This window comes from Xiphophorus hellerii, chromosome 21, assembly GCF_003331165.1.
Source record: "Xiphophorus hellerii strain 12219 chromosome 21, Xiphophorus_hellerii-4.1, whole genome shotgun sequence".
Classification (NCBI taxonomy): Eukaryota; Metazoa; Chordata; class Actinopteri; order Cyprinodontiformes; family Poeciliidae; genus Xiphophorus; species Xiphophorus hellerii.
In genome coordinates this window covers 16,562,622-16,583,336 of record NC_045692.1, presented here as the reverse complement: position 1 = coordinate 16,583,336, position 20,715 = coordinate 16,562,622, and the positions used below count along the sequence as shown (strand labels likewise).

At 37.9% G+C, this 20,715-nt stretch overlaps 1 protein-coding gene across 1 annotated transcript in view; it reads left to right on the top strand.

Moving 5' to 3' along the window:
- The window catches only part of ptprn2 (protein tyrosine phosphatase receptor type N2), a 154,898-nt gene that overhangs the window by 87,193 nt on the left and 46,990 nt on the right, over nucleotides 1-20,715 (top strand). Inside the window, exon 11 of the mRNA XM_032551111.1 lies at nucleotides 2,951-3,015. Coding sequence (XP_032407002.1) covers nucleotides 2,951-3,015 — 65 coding nt within the window. The remainder of the gene's footprint in view (nucleotides 1-2,950; nucleotides 3,016-20,715) is intronic.

Below are 20,715 nucleotides of genomic sequence, written 5' to 3'. Positions count from 1 at the left end.
TGGCCTTCCTCCACCACCTGCACCCTCACCCAGCTGGGCCCAATTACCTCGCTCATTACCCCCTCCTAAACAGGTACTGGAGGTACCTACAGAGAGTCAATATGGCTACAGGAGTGGAAACTGAGTGAGATTAATTCTCTCAAAATGGCAAAAAAAAAAAAAAACCTATCTTTTTCTTTTATTCACCTCTACGCATCATATGTAAGCTCACTGGCCATTTTATTAGATACACCTTGTTGATATCAAGTTTGCCTTAATTCTTTGTGGCATGGATTCCACAAGCTGTCAGCAACATTCCTCTGGGAAATCTCGGTCCACACTGACAAGATTGGATCAGATTTGTTGACTGCACATCCATGATGCAAATTTCTTCCTCCACATGCCCATGGTGTCCTATTGCCCCTCTAAGAGGGGGCACTAACGAGCTCAGGGAGGGATTTCATGCCGAAGATACTGTTATTAATGTTTTGCACACAGTTAAAATCTAACTTTAATTACATCAAAAGTGTTTTTTACATATCCTGTAAAGATCTAAGTTATTCATAACTGGCCAATTTAGAAGTTGTGTCTGACAGATAATTAAAGGTTAATAAAAGACCTGGTAATTATTATTTAAACTATATTTAAATAAAAAAATGGCACCTCAAAACGTATGTTCTCTTTAATAAACTAAGGTAAAGATTTTAGTGCCGTTACAGCATCAAACCCTTTATATAATTGCTGCAGCTTTTTTTTCATGTTTTTGCAACATCTACCAATCTACATGTCATGGTTTGGGAATTTAAGTCTTGCTTCACCGGTTTGACTTGTTGGTCTTGGTCCAAAGGCAAAAATGGTGTCAGCTTAGAGCTTCTTGTTTAGTTTACTTTGTCTTCAGGAATTGTTGGCATTTTAACCGCTTTCTCCGTTTGCATTTAATGGCATGTGAACTTTCACATTAAAACTTGTCTTAAATTATATGTGTTGAGCTGTTCTCAACTTTCTTCCATTCAAAAACACTCAAATTCCCTTTCTTCTTCATTCTGTTGCTCTGTTGTTAGCTGATAAAATAACCAGGGATATCTGTCAAGGTGATAAAGAAGGCTGGTTCTGTTCTGGGGACTGCTGTAGATCATTGGTCAAATAAGGATTCTTCATAAATTCAAGAAAATCATGGACATCCCTGACTATCCTTTTCGTCAGACTCTGTTTTCAGTCAGAGGTGTCTTCAGTAATGAAATATTTTTGAATTGAATTCATTCGGATGTACGTTTAACCTTTCCAGCCCCTTAAGTAAGATCTCTTTTTGTCCACTTTTGCCATCCCTCCAGAAACCCTTGGAAGACACCTAAAATAGAAGATGTCTCCTCGCCTGCCATGTTGATGGGATGATAGGATGATCAATGTTTGCAGGATCCTTAATAAGCAGAAAGAAAAAAGGTGATGGAGGAAGGGAGAAAGAGATGGATGATTACCCTAAAAGTAGCATCCTTAATTAGATAGAATTCTGCATACATTGTGGACTGAGTGCAATCATTGGGATAGATTAAAATACTAATTAAACAGACCCATTGCTGAATTTGGAGTGTGAGGTTGGGTTCAGCTCTTCAGGGTCATTTGCATAGCCTTCATCTGGGGAGATGGGATTTAAAGGACCTGCTCTCTTTCTCCTTTTTTTCCTTTTCCAAATTAGTAGCCACATTCACATGCTAACAAACTCAATTAAATGATGCTGCATTTTCCGCTTTGCCTCTATAATTTGGCTTAATCTATTAGGGCCTCCTTTGATTTTTGTTTTCTAATATAAATGTTTCCATCAAAGTGAACAGGGGATGTTGAGGACAGCGTGGAAGGAAAAAGTCGGCAAAACTGTGTGATCTTGAGTGATGGATATTTAACATCGCCTCACTTCAGTTTGATTTGCATGAAAATGTCCTTTGTGAACAAAGCATTGAAAATAGCATGCCATATTTGATTAGATCACAAGATCGGAGGATCAAACTCGGGTGATGTATTAATTACTGCAAGAACAAAGGCAGGAGCTCAAGTTATTGTGTGTTGTGAATGTACAAGCACTTCTTCTGCTTTCTGGTAATCTTCAGAAAGAATGGATACTTGTGCATAATAAAAGGTGCATTTTGATGTGCACTTTTTAACTTGCAAGCCAGAGTGGTGCTTATAGGACACAGTGCATGTACAACGTCAGGGTAGGAGTAGATAAAATAAATAGTTTCCATAATTATCCACAACCTGGGGTGTATAAATTGAGATAACTTCTCTTAAATTGTTGTCAATAAAGGCTGAACTTTCTCCACACCTATTAACATGGTGCTTTTTGTTAGTCCACTTTCTGGAGGCAGGGGTAAAACAAATCTCGCCTTGTTTCTGAAAATGTACAAGCTATTTTTAAAACTGCTGCACAGCTAGCTGTTACGTGTCCTGTGATAAGACCCACTTATTGATTTAACAAACTAATTATAAAAATTGAAATCCGTGCACATACGGGTGCCAGGTTGTCAAGTGGGGGGAGGGTGGCTCTCAACATAGTAGCATTGGGATGTGAGAGGTTCTGAGTTTGAACGTGAAGTAATGCAAGCAAGATATGCTAAATATTAAGCCAATTTAAAGAGCTTAAAGCTAAATTTAGTTAAACAATGTCAAGGGTGCAATGTTTCTATAATGGGGTGCCAGTGGATGCAGGTTTGGTACAGTCTGCTGCCTGTACCTGCATCGCCATAAAGGGTTTTTGATATTATATTGTCAGATTTCTTTGGTAATTAGAAGTTAATTGTTCAAGGATTTAATAGCTGATTCATTTTACTCTTAACTTTCACCAGTTTGACATCTGACCCAGACTGATCCATCCATCGCATTATTCTCAGTTTCACTGATTCCTTGTTCTGCCTCGGGAACTGAAAAAATCTGCGACTTTGTCACATCAAATCTCCTCTGTTTTTGTCTCCCCTTGCAGTCCAAGAAAAGCAGCAGCTGGAGAAGGAGACAGGCCTGAAGATAGTGGAGGCCGGAGTGAGTGATGTAAGTGCAACTTATTGAAACGGCTGCTAAAGAAGTGGATGCCATGTTTGCGATTTCAACTTCTCACACCTGCAGTGGTCTATTTCACACACACATTTGTTTAAAGGAGCCTCCGTGACTGCTGTCCCCCTAATTGATTTCCTTTAAGTTTCTTGGAGCTGTTATCCCCGGAGTAAATATAAACAACAAGGCAGAAGCTTGATGCGGTTTGTAAAACCTAAAGAGAGTGTTGATCTCTTGCAACAATGACCGGATTATCTTGAGTACTGTCACTTGTCATGATCCCCAATGCTTCGCTGACATATTCATTGGAAAAAAAATTAAGAGGAGGTGGAGGAGTACTCTCTGGATGATCCAGATGAAAGGAGAGCAAATGTTATTCAGCCATGATAAATATTCATATGTATCAAAGGTAAAGATCTAATCAAGCCCCCATTGATGCGTCATAGCCCTCCATGCTTGCCTGGTAAATGAGTTTCTTTATGTAAATGAGCCAGACAGCCTTAGACCCCTGAGCTATCCTGATCCTGAAGCACGCTGGGAGCTAAGTGGATATGGCCCGTGCACTGCAGGACAGTTGCCAATGGCAACAACTGTCACACATTGCAAAGACAAGATCATTTCCCCATGTTAGTCCTCTCTCTGTGCTGCTTTTCTTCGCCCATCTGCCTCCCTCTTATATCTTTTTTTTGGTCCCTCAATTTCTCTCATCTCATACCACATTGTGTCTCTGTCATGTTCCTCATAATTATCTCAGATTTTGCCTCTTTTTAAAAAAATATTTCTTTTAATGTATGACTTTTTGTTCTGGTCTTTGTCTGTCCCCATTTCTTTTATTTCATCGCAGAATGATTCCTGCGCTTTTAGCCAGCACTAGCTTGGTTCTGTGTTTGTCATATTGGGCCTATTTGTAGATAATTAGCTGCAATAATAGCCTCTCTGCAGGAGACAGTCTGAGGGAGGGATGAATAGAAGAGAGGGAGGGGAAGAAAGGAAGAGTTTGTCTTCCACCTCATGAGAAAATCTGCTCCCAGCTGGATTTTGTGAGATTCGTATTTAAAGAAGCGCTGTGTTTATTGCTCTTCAAAAAGTGAGTTAGCAAAGTAGAAATCCTGAAAGGCCACTTAGAGGATGTTTTATGAGCTCTAATGTGCATGTGTTGACCTCACCAGTTTGCATCCAAGAAGTGGAGAGTTAAGGCTAAGTTGGGAGAAAATGGTAGCTTTTGACAGGAGAGCATGTGGAGTGCGCTCTCCAAATACATTAGTTTAAAAGGTGTTAAACCAAAAGCCCGCTTTCAATAAATTTCCTCTAAATTGACTGCAGTTATGAGTGAATTCATGCCATGGTTTGTAGAGAGGTTCTTCTTTATTCTGCTTATTAATGGCATGGATGGAAATATGCTGGGTAAAATTGCTCTATGAATCCATTACAGGTACCGAGCAGGAAATTAAGCCATACTGTGAATTCTTTCTTCTGAGTTTGTGTGAAACCACCACAGTGGTTTGTGTCATTAAACCTTATCACTGTCAGCTCCCACACCTCCTTGGTTTTTATTTAAGAGGTGACAAATGACAGAACAGCTTAGGAAGATGTCCAGATAGAGCAAACGTCAATACTGGGAGATGCTCACGAGGATAAGCAAATGTCAGAGTGGGGAGGAGGGGACATCAGTCAATAAGCTAAGCAATATCCACTCCATTATAGATTACATGGAAGTTGGCTCACAATATGATAGAAAGGCATTGCTTTTCCTGCAGGATACATGTGCAAGTAGGACATATGGTGTCTTTAGAAAGAAATCAGGCACATTTTCTCATATTTTTCACAAGTTCAGTCAGAAGTATAGCTGAAAGAAACTGTGAAAATCAATTTTCATTTGTGGAAAGAGATTCTCACAGATACTCAGTTGGATTTAAGTCTGAAGAGCCAAATACAGTATACCCTCTGTCCTACTATATAGACGTTGGCTAAAGCTACAAAAGCAACAGTAACCTTAAAAATATTATAGTGCTGTTAATTTTTACGACTACCAAGACTATTTTCATTTTTTGGTTTTAGAACAAAGATACTTAATGCAATTTTTCAAATTTAAATTTATGGGAGATGAAGTGGCAAAAGGATGTGTAACTATTTCCAAACCTTTTGAAATGGTAAATGATTTACACTTGTATTCAGTCATTCATCCATTCACACCCTGATGGTCGGATTCCTTTTGCAAGATAATTGTGGCAACACTGGTTCCTAAAGATCTTCTGACAACTGAAAGAAATACAGAAAGAAAGACATGAGGAATGAAGTCATGGTTGATGTGGTCCTGCACTAAGAGGCTGATCTGTATAGATTCAAACCACCCTGAAACCATATGTAAAGGGCATGTGTTCAGACTCTCACGACTCTCAGTTTGGGATATAAAGTCCGGCATGTTGTAGCACATGCTGACACCTCAAACATAATTGTTCCTAAACAGCTGCTGCCCTTCCTGCCTCCTTCAGCATCTGGAGGCAGCAGCAATGATGCTGATAGCCACTGATGGCGCACGGCTAGAACTAGCTTAGTAGTCTGTTTGGTTTAGGACTGTCAACCAAAATAGTAGATATTTTTAAAATAATATTCCTCAGTTTTCATATGATATTCAGTTATTACTACTTTTGTTTTTAAATAAGGAGGGAATGACCTTTAAATCTTATTTAATGTTTGTGTGGTTGATATTTAATCCACAAAATACTCCCTGAGATTCAAAATTTGAGTCGTAATGACCACAAACTTACTCTGTGATTAAAAATCAAGTAATGATTTACCCTAATGTGCAAGGGCTTTCCTCTAGATTAAAAATGCAATATTAAGAAAATCGTAATTATTTAATTGCTCTGCCAGTTTGATATGGAAACTGAAAACTAAATAATTTTCTTTGCAACAATATTTTTCTAATTCTCGCATTTAGACATGCAGACAGCCTGCATGAGATGGTCCCCATGTGGTTGAGATGGTGGATAAATTGAGATTCATAGACATTTTGACAGCAGTCTTGTGTTCGGAATAACTCTGGCAAACTGCTTATGTGAAGAGGCATTCATTAAGCTCAGAATTCCCACAGCTGAATGCTGACTGATTATTCTACCACTAAATTTAAATCATGTATGGCAGATGAAAAGCTTCAGTGCTGTGCATGCGGGACGTTAATGCATTTTCTCTCCAAAATAACATCAGTATCAGTATTTGTGTGGTTGTAATATAAAAATTTATATGTTTCTAGTATGCTTTCCCCCAGTTTCCACCATGCCCTTTACAGACAGTGGGTTCATTTTCTCCTTTCCCAAACTCATATGTAAATATATCCATCTGTTGGTTTTGGGAAACTGCAATTTCCACAAAAGTGTTATATAAATATACTGGAAAGCAATCTCTAAATTCTGAACAATATCATGTTAGAAGACACTTCATACTATAGACTAAAAAATACCTTCTACATTCTAGAAAGTAATCTTTAAGACCCATGAAAGTAACGTTGTTGTTATGATGACAGTAACCTCAGGTTTTGGACACTAAACATTATTTTCCTGGAGAATAAGTGGTAACATCTCGATTTAAAAATACTACCAAGTCCTCATGAGTCCTCATGTAAGTTACAGCAAAGTGATCTCTGAAAAATAACCTCTAACATGTGGAAAATAAAGTTTACATTCTAGAAAGAACCAAGTTAGAAGTTAAACTCTAAAGCAGACAGAATCCCAAAACTTACCCCCGAGTTTAGTAAGTATGCCCTCTACGTTCCATAAAATAAACTATAAACTCTTAAAAGTGACTGGGAAGTTTTGTGAAATGTATCAGATATTAGAAAGTAGTCTCTACATTTCAGAAAGTAACCAGTTTGTTCTGGGCAAATAACATTCAGTTTGAGGACTATATGAGGTAGATTATTTTTAAAATATGTAATAACTGAAGTTCTCAGTAGCCTATAAAAACCCCAGGTTTCATTGACAAAAGCATAAATAGATATTTGGTTATGAAAGTTTCGACATAGTTGTGATTTCAACTTCAAGTTGCAAAGGCAAGTCATCATTAACACTTTTTAATGTGGCTACTTGTTTTCTTGTTTTACAGCATTTGATTTTACTGTAACAATGCAGCCAAGCATACAAATATCATTTAGTAAAATTTCCAAACACTTTGCCATGTTCTATTGGTGCAGAGTACGGGACATCAGCGATAAAAACATTTTTATTTTTTATATAAATGTATGTTACATTAATTGCCATATGAAATTATTGGGTTTTGGGTTTGATTGTTGGAGTCATTAATCAGCTAGGGCTCTTGCTTCAGTGATCAGAAAACTGCTCCACCAGACTTGAATGCAAATATAATAGATTTATGTTAGATAACCTGAGAAGTCAAATTTAGCCTAACTATTAATAAAAATATCAAAGAAAAGCATGAAAAACAATGTAATTCATCTAGTATAGCACTCTTTACATTTAAGCAGAAAAAAAACAATAACCTCATAGATTTTAACACATCCACAGAAAACAAGGTATGAATTGTGCTGTTTCAATCTAAACTTGGTTTGCTGATGCCACAGATTTCCTGAAAAAAAAAACTTCCTTAGAAATACTAATCAAGTTAACTTGGTATTTTTATAATTTTTTTGTATATTTTGGTCTTTAAATTATGTATTACATTCCCTGAGCTTCGATTTTAAGATAAAGTTTGGTAAAAATGAGCCAATATTTTATTTTTTTAAATCACCATTAATTCACTCACTGGGTTTTGATATCTTCTGGTGGAAATATGATCATCCAGATTAGCATTTTGTTTTGATGGAAGATTTGTTTACCACGAATATTTATTTCTGTGTTGTTGTTTTATTAACAGGGAATAGCACATGTTGCTCTCTTTTTATCTTACAAAGCTTGCATATTGTAAAAAAAAAAAAAAAAAAAAAAAAAAATCACTTCAGCAAGTAACAGGCACTGCAATTTCCCCAAGCAAATGGAACAAATCATCTCAGCAGCGGCTTCAAAGCAAAACTACACAAACCGTTTCCTAACAGAGAGAGGGGGCATGGCGACTCAAGTAAATAACCATGACGAGCTTTACATGGATACATGTTGTACTGCTTTTTTTTTTTTCAAAATCAAAGAATCGCAAGATAGGATAAATATATTTTATGTAAATTTGAGATCTTTTGTTCTCATTCAAGTTTGCATTTCCACAGAGATAATAAAAGTGGTTTATTAACATGACAAAATGTAGGCTCTTCTTCCTGTGTTGTATCATGTGGAGTTTAAGTATTTGTATCAGCCAGTCATTCCTACATTGGCCCCAATTGCCTTTTTCACGAAGACAATTTTCTTTCGACACTGTAATAAGCCCAAACAATACAGGAATGGCTGTCTATAAAAATTTTAACAGTGCAGGAAGGCCAATCTGGCCCTTTTAAAAGTGGCTAAAATGCCATTACTGTGGCAGATCTGGATGTGAAATGTCATATCGGAGCAACCCCACTGTGCCTTCAGCCCCAAGTAATGCTGCCTCTTTGGAGACTCCAGCTGCCTCCCACTGATGAAAGCCCGTCCAGCAACTCTGTTTCTCAGCAACCTTTTACCATCACCTGACCTTTGGACTGCAGAAATGCCTTTGATTCCAAGCCATGCAGCTTGGTATTTGCCTCTATACAGCATGACGTGTGCTCTCTCGCGGGAAAGGCTGGACTTGTCTGTTTTTAATGAGTACCAGAATGTAAAGTGTTTACTCTCCCATCTTCTCCTTGCCTCTTTTTTTCTTTTGCTGTCTTTTTTAAAAGAACCTATAGTTTCTGAGTGTAGCCAACATGATATCCTCATTGAACTTGTTAAAAGGCAGTTCTTCACAGTTTTGCAAAGAAAAATTGTTGGATGTTTATATTTCCTCCTGAAAGACGAGTTTAAGGTAAAGTTGCCCTTGAAGGAGGTTTAGAACTTTAGATTAAACTAAATAAAAAATGCAATCATGAAAGATTTTACACTATTATGAATACTTTCTACAAATGTTCTGTATTTTGTTTATTGTCAAAGTCCTTACCTCCTACTTTTATTTTTTCAAGTTACTATTTCAGATAACATTCTGTGGTTAACTGGATGCTTTGTCCTCGAGACCTAAAATTTTATACAAACAGCTATCCCCAAACTCTTAATATACAGAAGAAAGAGCGCATAAACTAGTTAGATAGCTGCATTGTCACAACATATAGTGGTAGAGCAGGTGCCCCATAGACAGAGGTGATAGTCCTGGACTCAACCATCCTGTGTTTGATTCACCTCATTGAGACCCTTGCTGCACGTCTACCACCTTTTTTCTCACTAGTGCCAAAACAGTCATAAAAAAGTATGTTGAGATTAAAAATGCTGTCCAGCTAAATCTATGGAGGTTTAGAATATTAGCAAAACTTCAAGCAAGTTTTCTGGAACCTGTGGGTTATGGGATTCCATAATTTACAGTTACGTTCTTGAACTTACAGGGTACTTTATCTGAACATCGTTTGTTCACTTACATGTAAGATCTGAAAGTACTCATTCAGTTCCAGAAAGTACTTGAGGGAACAGTCTTTTGATCATTTGTAATAAACAAGTTTCAGAAAGTAACTTCTAAGCAGCACTTTGAAAAGTAAAAATCTTTTCTTCCTATGTGTGCTAATTTCTTCTTGAGAGAAGAGTTTCAACTAAACACCTATTGTTTTGTCTATCCTATATTTCATTTTCATTGCAGTTGACATTTCTAGGTTAATTTTCCCTTGGCACACAATTGATAGGTCTTTCTGAACTGTGCCAAGTCAGAACAGGTTAGTGGATATGTTTGTCAGAAGTGTCAGGGCTTTTGAGTAGAACAGCATCGTTGGGCGGCCATGCCTTGGAGACAGCCGGTTATACTTAAACATATATTTGTTGCTCTTGAATGTTCACCGTTGGATGATTCTTACTTTTTTACTGTTGTCTTTAGTTGTCTTCCGGAGTCCACATCTTGGCCATTGGGCTCAGTGTCCATTGATATATTGGTTTTAGTCCCACCATTGTTGATCCATCCAACAGAAAGTCATAATCAAATGCTTCATTCTTTGCCAAGGAAGGGTTTTTATTTGTTTTAGCCGAAGAGTCCTACTTGGTTGATTTCCATTAATTCATTTTTATATGGTGTCTGTCGTGAGATGTAGGTACCAAAATAGCTTAGATCCATCAGGATAGGCCAGATTATGAGGGGCCGTTTAGGACAAAATTTACGTTTTGTCTCTCACACACTACCAAAAACTCTTGCATACTCCAAAAAAGTAGCCACGCACACTCCAAAAAATTACGTTTTGTCTCTCACACACTACCAAAAACTCTCGCATACTCCAAAAAAGTAGCCACGCACACTCCAAAAAATTACGTTTTGTCTCTCACACACTACCAAAAACTCTCGCATACTCCAAAAAAGTAGCCACGCACACTCCAAAAAATTACGTTTTGTCTCTCACACACTACCAAAAACTCTCGCATACTCCAAAAAAGTAGCCACGCACACTCCAAAAAATTACGTTTTGTCTCTCACACACTACCAAAAACTCTCGCATACTCCAAAAAAGTAGCCACGCACACTCCAAAAAATTACGTTTTGTCTCTCACACACTACCAAAAACTCTCGCATACTCCAAAAAAGTAGCCACGCACACTCCAAAAAATTACGTTTTGTCTCTCACACACTACCAAAAACTCTCGCATACTCCAAAAAAGTAGCCACGCACACTCCAAAAAATTACGTTTTGTCTCTCACACACTACCAAAAACTCTCGCATACTCAAAAAAATTACATTTTGTCTCTCACACACTACCAAAAACTCACGCATACTCAAAAAAATAGCCACGCACACTCAAAAATTACTCACGCACATTCAAAAAATACTCAAATTGCGTATACACACACTACTAAAATGTCACACACACACACACAAACGTTAACTTTCTCGCTCACATACACTACTATCAGCTCGCTCACATACACTGTACTAACAGCTCGCACATTCACAAACGTTAACTTTCTCGCTCACATACACTACTACCAGCTCGCGCACATACACACAAACGTTAACTTTCTCGCTCACATACACTGCTAACAGCTCGCGCACATACACCCAAACGTTAACTTTCTCGCTCACATACACTGCTAACAGCTCGCACATTCACAAACGTTAACTTTCTCGCACACATACACTGCTAACAGCTCGCACACACACAGACGTTTATCTCTCACATACACAAGACTAAAGTTGAACACACACACAGTACTAAGACTCGTTTTATGAATGTGTGAGAGCGACACTCTTTATGAATGTGTGAGAGCCAGACTCTTTTTGAATGTGTGAGAGCGACACTCTTTTTGAATGTGTGAGAGTTGTCACGGAAGAGGCGGGGCATAATTTTTGGATCAAACTGCGCATGCGTAGATCCTAAACTATAAGTTTCGATTGTTGACTCACTGTATGTTCTATTACTTAGTATATTTGTGCTTTTAAATATATATAGAACGTTTAACTTTCTTGTAGATTAATTGTGCTATAGAAATAAATGAATCTGATTGATTGATTAAAAATAGCAAAATTGCTGTAGTACAATCTGTCCACTGGGTGCCAGTATTACAGGAATTATTAACCGGCGCCAACTAGTGCCGAAGAAGAAAGAGTTTGCTATACCGAACATGGCTAACTCTAATTCGAAACGAGAGAGAATTGGTCAGGCAGCTGCCATTTTAAACACCATTCTATCTTCTCCGGAGGCAACCAGCACTTTGACAGGCGCATTAAACGATTCAACGACTGCCCGCAGTGCTACAATCTGGCACCCAGTGGACAGATTGTACTACAGCAATTTTGCTATTTTTAATCAATCAATCAGATTCATTTATTTCTATAGCACAATTAATCTACAAGAAAGTTAAACGTTCTATATATATTTAAAAGCACAAATATACTAAGTAATAGAACATACAGTGAGTCAACAATCGAAACTTATAGTTTAGGATCTACGCATGCGCAGTTTGATCCAAAAATTATGCCCCGCCTCTTTCGTGACAACTCTCACACATTCAAAAAGAGTGTCGCTCTCACACATTCAAAAAGAGTCTGGCTCTCACACATTCATAAAGAGTGTCGCTCTCACACATTCATAAAGAGTGTCGCTCTCACACATTCATAAAACGAGTCTTAGTACTGTGTGTGTGTTCAACTTTAGTCTTGTGTATGTGAGAGATAAACGTCTGTGTGTGTGCGAGCTGTTAGCAGTGTATGTGTGCGAGAAAGTTAACGTTTGTGAATGTGCGAGCTGTTAGTACAGTGTATGTGTGCGAGAAAGTTAACGTTTGTGAATGTGCGAGCTGTTAGCAGTGTATGTGAGCGAGAAAGTTAACGTTTGGGTGTATGTGCGCGAGCTGGTAGTAGTGTATGTGAGCGAGAAAGTTAACGTTTGTGAATGTGCGAGCTGTTAGTACAGTGTATGTGAGCGAGCTGATAGTAGTGTATGTGAGCGAGAAAGTTAACGTTTGTGTGTGTGTGTGTGACATTTTAGTAGTGTGTGTATACGCAATTTGAGTATTTTTTGAATGTGCGTGAGTAATTTTTGAGTGTGCGTGGCTATTTTTTTGAGTATGCGTGAGTTTTTGGTAGTGTGTGAGAGACAAAATGTAATTTTTTTGAGTATGCGAGAGTTTTTGGTAGTGTGTGAGAGACAAAACGTAATTTTTTGGAGTGTGCGTGGCTACTTTTTTGGAGTATGCGAGAGTTTTTGGTAGTGTGTGAGAGACAAAACGTAATTTTTTGGAGTGTGCGTGGCTACTTTTTTGGAGTATGCGAGAGTTTTTGGTAGTGTGTGAGAGACAAAACGTAATTTTTTGGAGTGTGCGTGGCTACTTTTTTGGAGTATGCGAGAGTTTTTGGTAGTGTGTGAGAGACAAAACGTAAATTTTGTCCTAAACGGCCCCTCATACCAGATGGTCATCCTTTGCATGTTTTCTTGGACTCTTGCACAGCCATTCTTGCCAGCTAGGCACCATATTCCCTTCTGAAACCAGATAGTATTTGCTCTATACAGATTTTTTTTTTTTATGTGAGCTACCACCGTGCACAGAGTTTGCTACTTGACTTACTTTCACAGTCTTCTTTACAGTTTTCTGCCCCTAAAATAAATAAATGTACCTGTCAACAAGTTGTAAGGCATTTTTTAAAACCTATCAAGCTTCTTTAGCTGCATCTAAAATGCAACGGAGACAATTATTTTTTTTTAAATATCTTTTTTATAATCATGCAAATGTAGAAAATAACCAATCATTTGCAAACTAATGTTTAAGGAACATTAGTTTAAAAATAATTATTTAAATAAAGTTTCACTTGATAAGGAGGGATAGATCCTTTATTGTCCCCTATTGGATACATTTTGGTGTCAACTATAATTTTAAATAGAGGCTTTGGATCAAAGATTTAAAACATCATTAAATCACAATTTATTTTTATTTCTTAAATATTGAGAAGATCTCCTTTTTTAGCAAAGGCAACATTTTTTCCAACACAATACTCAAGGAAACCCCATATACTTATCATGGACATTTTGCATTGGATAACAAAGCCCTAAACAATATCAGACTCCAATGACACTCTTAGTTTTCTCAAAGAAATTAACATTTTACAACAGTTGCGATGTGCATGTTTGAAATAGTACACAAATATATGGTGGACATTATCATTAAACAATTTCAGACTTGATTAAACAAGTAAATGTTTGTTGACTGTCATCTGGCAGTAGCAGCAGTGGGGTTGAGGGGTGCCTGGGAGAGGTTGGGGGTACGGTGCCAGGGGGTGCCCGCGATGTGCACAGCTGGATAGCATGGCAGAGGTTCTAAATGTCAGCGTTGAAGGGGGACGCTGCTGCCATTTGGCCCGGCGTGCTGCATGCCAAGGGACTGGCAGCGGGATGCTGGGGCAAGGTGCTCCTGCTTGCAGCCATGGAGCTCTCACCTTCTGCCATTTATCATGCAGTTCCTTGCCTAACGCATCTGGCACCTCGGCACTGACAGCCCGAGGAAAAGCCCTTGCTGCAGGCCAACCGCTGGCCAGTGGTAATCTTTCTAACATCACAACAAAATATTAGGGCACAGCAGTATTTATTTTACTAATTTTTTTTATCTCTTTCTTTGACTATTGGAAAACAAAGGATAGGCCTTTCATTTCAAGTAAAATTGAAATGAAAGATCAGTTGTTATATTGAAAGAGTGGGAAACCTATCAAAAGTCTGAATACAATCCAAATTTTTGTCTTCATATAGCTATCATTTTTTTAAACCAAACTCAATCTGAATTCATGGTAGCTCTGAAGCTGCGCATTAATTATTGCTCAGTGAGCGCACAATTCGGAAACCACTTTGCTCCCAGTAAATTAAACGTAATCAACTGTCATATCATCTTTTATTGACTTTAATTGACTATAATTGCGAATCCTGCTGTAAGTGCTAGTTACTTTCTGCATGGCAAGGTCAACTAAATTGCCTGATGAGCTGTTATGGTCTTTAATATGATGACCTTGACTGGGAAGCTGGTGTATGAGGTTCTTGTGTCTGTGTGGAGAAAGCATGAAATGATGGTCCGCTGTGCTGCTCCACTTAGTCGTTTTACAAGTTCTACTTATAGGCTTTGATTGCTGAGAGATGGTATGTTGTAAAGGCTTAGTCATATTTAAGCATGACCTGGATAATGAAACCATACTCATATGAAGGTGTTTAAAGTCACTTGGAACAGTGAATGCCTTCAGATTTTTCCACATTTTGTCACCATTCAACCACAAACTTCAATGTGTCTTATAGAGGGTGTTATGTGACAGACCAATGTACAGTAGTGCATAATCATCAAGTGAAAGATTGCAAATTCAAGGTTTTCAGTTGTTTTGACCCATAAGAGTGTGGCATGCATTTATTTTCAGTTTGAGTCAATCCTTTGAGAAACCACTTTTTGCATTAATTACACCTGCAAATCTACATCTCAAGGAATTGAAATGTTTGCCTATTTTTCTTTACAAAGTTGTTCAAGCCTTGTCAGATTAGATGGGGAGTATCTGTGAACAGCAAGTTGCAAGATTTGAACATGTGAACCAGCTCTGTGTGGTTAGAGCAGGAAGATGAACCACTGCCTCGGCCTCATTTATTTTAACAGGATTCCCCTGCATTTAACTCCATCCATGTTTCTATTAACTGTCAATGTCCCTGGAGCAACATGATGCCATAGTGTGTCATTGTGAGAACAGTGTTTTCAGAATAATGTGCAGTGTTAGTTTTCCACCACAAGTGGCATTTTGCATGTAGGAAAAAAAGTTACTTTTGGTCAAATCTGACCAGAGCACCTTCTTCCACGTTTGGCTTTAAGAAAATTCATGTTGCTTTCTTTCATATTTTCTTGTGTCTTTTATGTGGTACATGCATAACTAATATACTATTCCTCCTGATCTCAGAAGTTCCCCCAGATTTACCATGGGACTCTTGGCTGCTTCTTTGTTATGGTGAAAAGCTAAGTCTAGTTGCACTGGATTTTATTTAGGGGTAACAGAGCAAGCATTTAGAATTAAAAATAAATCTATCATTTGACTTCTACTTCACAGAGATGTACTAGCGTTCAAATAAACTCAAACCCTTATAGAAAATATAGAAATTTATTGTTCTAATGTGACAAAATGTGAAACAGTTTAGTGCTGATAATAACTTTAGTTTTAGTGTTCAATTTCAGCACTATTTTAATACATTAAACTTTGTGCATATATTACATCAATATAGGTGATTTACAGACTTTTGTTTCAACACCAACTCCATTTATTGAGTCATATATGGGCTTTTGTCCAAAGTTTTAACTTTGGACAGTTGCTTTAATGCATGTTGGCTTTCATCTTACTTCTTGACGCAATCACAGCAGATTCAACTTGTGAAGAAAAAAAAAGCACTGATCAAGATCAGATGTAACACCTTTCTGTGTCCTGCTGTGAGGAGAGCTTTGCTTCCTATTTCTCAGTCATGTTCATGTATGGATGCCTGCCAATAGGCCTATTTGCATTCACATGCGTTCCCGTCATGTCAGGTGTTTGTTGCAAATGCACAGATGTAGTGAACACCCGGCGTGGTTACAGGTGGTGCATCGGTGTAAAAAAGAGAGCTTTTGATCAGTAGCTGCAACACAAGCAATCTGAGCATCAGCAGGCATAATACTGAAAATAATTTTAATCAAGCACTTGTGCGATGCATTAAACTTGATTTTTCTTATAGAATTTGTGTACTGGAGCAAAGAAGAGTAAAACAAAGAAACTGATTTCATTCTACTTTGAGGCTGATCTACAGCAATTTTACTGTTATCTTTAAAAGTTAATAGGTGAATGTCAGTAAATTAGAATCTTCAAAAGGTTGATTTATTTTAATAATTTCAATCAAAGAATGAAACTCACATAGATTTAAAACATAGTAATATATTACAACTTCCTCATGGTTGTGTAGTCCAGTGCACCAACATTTCTGTATTTGCGTGATTTGGGATTTTCAATAATTTTCAGAAACATAAGACTCTGTGTGAATCTCAATAATATGAGTTGATTTTTTTCCTTCCACTCAACTTTCCATTATTGTGCTTTGATACAGAAGTCAGCTTCTTTTGGGGAGGGTGTGAGTGCAGTCTGCTGGGAAACTGCCATGTCAGGATTCCTTCGCATGATTATCTAAAACATTTATATTTAAAATATATTTGTCCAATGCAATATTCAAATTTTCTCAATAATTTTCAGAAACTTTGAATTTTGGATTGTAATTAGCTGTAGGCTATAACCATAAAAACTAATAGAAAACGTAGACTATATCAGTTTGTGTATAATGAATGTATATTACATACATTCATTATGTATGCACATTCATTGAGCTATACTAATTTAATTTAATTACTGAAATAAATGAATTTTTTCAATGATATTCCAATTTTAAGAAGCACCGTGACGCAGTCACATCTGTTGCTATTCATTACATACGTATAAAAAAAGGGAAATACATTTCCAAAGCTTCACTGAAAGCTATAGAGTGTAATTATGTTTGTGGTGTAAAAAATATGGTGGACTGATTGCACAGCGCACATTTACAATAATGAGCCACTGACGTATTGTTAAATTATAATTAATTTCTGCCTTTAGAATTTCTGATCAGCCACACTTGGTGTTGTTGTTGCGAGCGGCTGTGGTTTGAAGCGGTGGGAGATGTGAGCTGATGCCATACTATAGACCTTGCAGCAGCAGCTTCATTAGGGATTCACAGAGAGGCCTCTCCACGAGCCGCGGCACTCGCTTTGGCTCGAGGGCAGACTGGTCGTACAAAGCTGCTGAAGCTGTGAGACAGACAGACAGACAGACAGACAGACAGACAGACAGACAGACAGACAGACAGACAGACAGACAGACAGACAGACAGACAGTGAGACATGCTTTGTGGCTGCAAGCTCTGGCCCCAGCAGCGGCAGTTCTGTTCATGCGTAGAGTTGCTTTAGCGGTGCGCAGCCCCTGACTCCTCCCAGCTGATTGGTGTAGCTTCATTAGCATGGACTTGGGCTCCTCCGATTAGCAGTAATTAAAGGGAGAAATCAGAGCTCCTGCCTGCAGTCCAGACACAGCCAGAGTCTGACACTCAGGCGGACAGCTGGAGTCTGTGCCAAGTCACCCCACCCCCGAAATAACCCCCAGGGTTACACCGGCACACATGCCTCTCACCCCCGGAGGGTGCACGCGGGGCCAGCGTTGTCATAGCAACAACAGAGGAGGGTGGGGGGGAGAACCGTTTAATGAAGACGCTGATGAGAATTTATGAGGCTGCGGCGGCGTGCGTTTTACAGGGATACGACCCTTAGCCTATTACGCACCGTCTCCTGTGGCTCTACATCTATATTTTCACTTACACAAGCCAGAGCTGATCATTGGGGCGTGTGCTCGGGCAGGTGGCCCCAATATGCTGCACGTCCTCCCGAACCAAGGTGGCAGCTGGAGACATGTGGCACTGGCTGTCCAATAAACCTGATCCAAAATGTTTATTGTTTTCATTTAATTCAAACTGGGAGAATGATAATCTGCTAATGTCCTCTGAGGCACTTCCATAGAGACATTTTGAACAAAAATTGTTAGCAAGGCTTGAGAAAAAAAACAAAAACAAATGCACAAATGAAAAACAATTTTGCTGCTTTTAAATAGGCATAAAGTGACCATTTAAAAAATAATAATTGCTGTTAAAGTTCATCTGCTGGGTGGGCCAATCATGACCAAGACTGTTTTGGCTGTGAACGGTTGTTTTGGTTTTGGTTCAAAACGGTTGTTTTGAACGGTGTCAGACTTAATTCACATGGCATCCGATAACTTCTGAGTACATGCATAATGGCAGCTGAAGAATGAGTATTTATATGTTGAAAAATATTTCCTGAAGCAAAATTGTACTTGTTGTTTAGATGTTAAAACATAAAACAGTGATTGGAGGGAAGAAGCACCTGTCACATCTCTTGACATCCAAAGATCAGAAAGTGACTTTTTGGTTAGCATATAAAGTCCCTCGCCACTACATGTATCCATGGCAACCATATGCTCCATTGAATGATGGGTGGAAGTCCCCACCACTTCCATTAACTCTTCAACTTTCAGCACATAACCAGGACAAGAGACCACCTGCTGCTTCGTCCTTATCGATTCAGAGAGATTGCTATTCATAAACAAAACCATGTTAGTCTCTTTAATCTGGGTTTACATGCTGCATGTGTTTGGAGTTGTAAATAATGAACATACAAACTTTGAAGGAAAAATCAGTCGTGCTGTTGTTTATGAATGAATTGGCTGCAAATATGTTTTCTGCCATAACATGCTTTAGGAATTTTGTCCCAGTTTGCCTCTAGTTTTTTTCTATGGGCTTCTGAAAAAAAATTGAACTTAATTAATAGTACAAAGATATAATTTTCTATCACCTTCAATATAAATTTTAGAATCACAACCACACGTTGGTGAATCTTTTCTCTCTATAAGCATTTTCTTCAGTTCAGCACTTACACTTGGACTAGAGCTCTAGGTCTTTTAGCATGCCTTAATGGGATTCAGTATTTTTAGTCAAATAAATGATATAGGAGAGCACCTCCAGCCAAGGTTTCCTCAATCATGGCTAATTTTTAAAATTAAGTCCTGTAATTTTGTCTATCTATGTTTTGCTGTCTATAGCTCCTTCTTCCAAAAGGTAGAAGGAGCTATAGACAGGAGCTATAGAGCTATAGACTCCAGGTTTTTGGTAAACCTGGAGTTTTGATGTGGTTTAAAACAAAGATCTTCCTCTCCCATGTTAATGATTCAATCATTTGAAATCTACTTTATGTGTAGATGAAATTGTTTAATGCAGTGGTACAGTTTCTTATTTAAAAATGGAAGGTTTATGATTGATTTGCAGACTCTCTTCACTTTCTTCAACAGCTGAGGGCAGACCAAATCCTTAATATGAGAAGTTTAGAAATGAAAAAAAATCACCTGTCAATCCAGAAGAAGCCTCTTATCATTGACACCTCATCAAGAACCCATTTTCCAATTCTCTGGATTTGAAAGTGTGTGACTGAGTGCATTTTCTTCTTCAATAACTAAAAGCATAGATCTACTCTACAGTTGGAGTTTTATTTGAAAATGATCTAAGTACATCTGAAGGTGCAGTGTCTGAAAGAGCCTTAACCATGATTACAGTATTGTTGTTCTTTTAGTGCCATTTTAAGGCTTTTTCCTGTTTAAAGAAATGCTATAGTAAATTGCAATGTATCCCCTTAGACATAAGACATTGTAAATCTATAAAAAATATATCTAAAGATGTTCAAAGGATCTCTAAGAAAAGTGTTTTACTAGAGTAGAATAGGAAAACTGAAAACTTTGTTACAATTCCATCTCAAACTTTAGACATTTTTGTCATGATTTTTTATCTTCCTCCTCTCTGTTATATACATACTATATATAGGTGTACTTTCCTTTTGTCATGACCGTTTGGCCCTTTCTGTACGCCTCTTAGAATGACTAGTTGAGCTTCTTTTAAATGTAGATAAACCAAAGCAAAATGTTTATACAAAGTCCTAACAGAAAAAAAAATAGAATTTTGACTCTCTTCACAGACATACTTATATCCATCGTGTAAGCTTACCCGTGTGGCAGAATTTTGTTTTTCAAATGCTTTCAGATGGATTTGTGTGGAAAGAAAATGTCCTGTAGAACCTGCGAATTCTCAGAGTGCTCCACTCTAAACACGTCTCTTTGTCCTGTCTCTGTCAGTCTCAGTGTCAGAGTCTAACAGCACACAAAGTCTCTTGTGAAGAGTTTCAATTATGAACGCTACCTTTGACTACCTTTGTTATTCCGCGGCAGACCACATATCCCTGCCTGCCACCACTCATGTGTGACTTGATGTATTGTCTCAATATTTTCCCCTGCCTCTCAAAATTAATTGCAGTTTTATCTTTCTGCTAGATAAAAAAAAAAAATGCCTAGCCTGCTTTCTGGGAGGACTTTAGTTAAAACGTAGTGTGAATTCCAGTCGAATAAAACAATTAAAGATTTAGTTTCCCTGTTGTCTTGGACTCTGGTTGAGATTCATGTTGGTCTTTTATGTTTTCACTTAAAACAAAGCATTACCATCAATT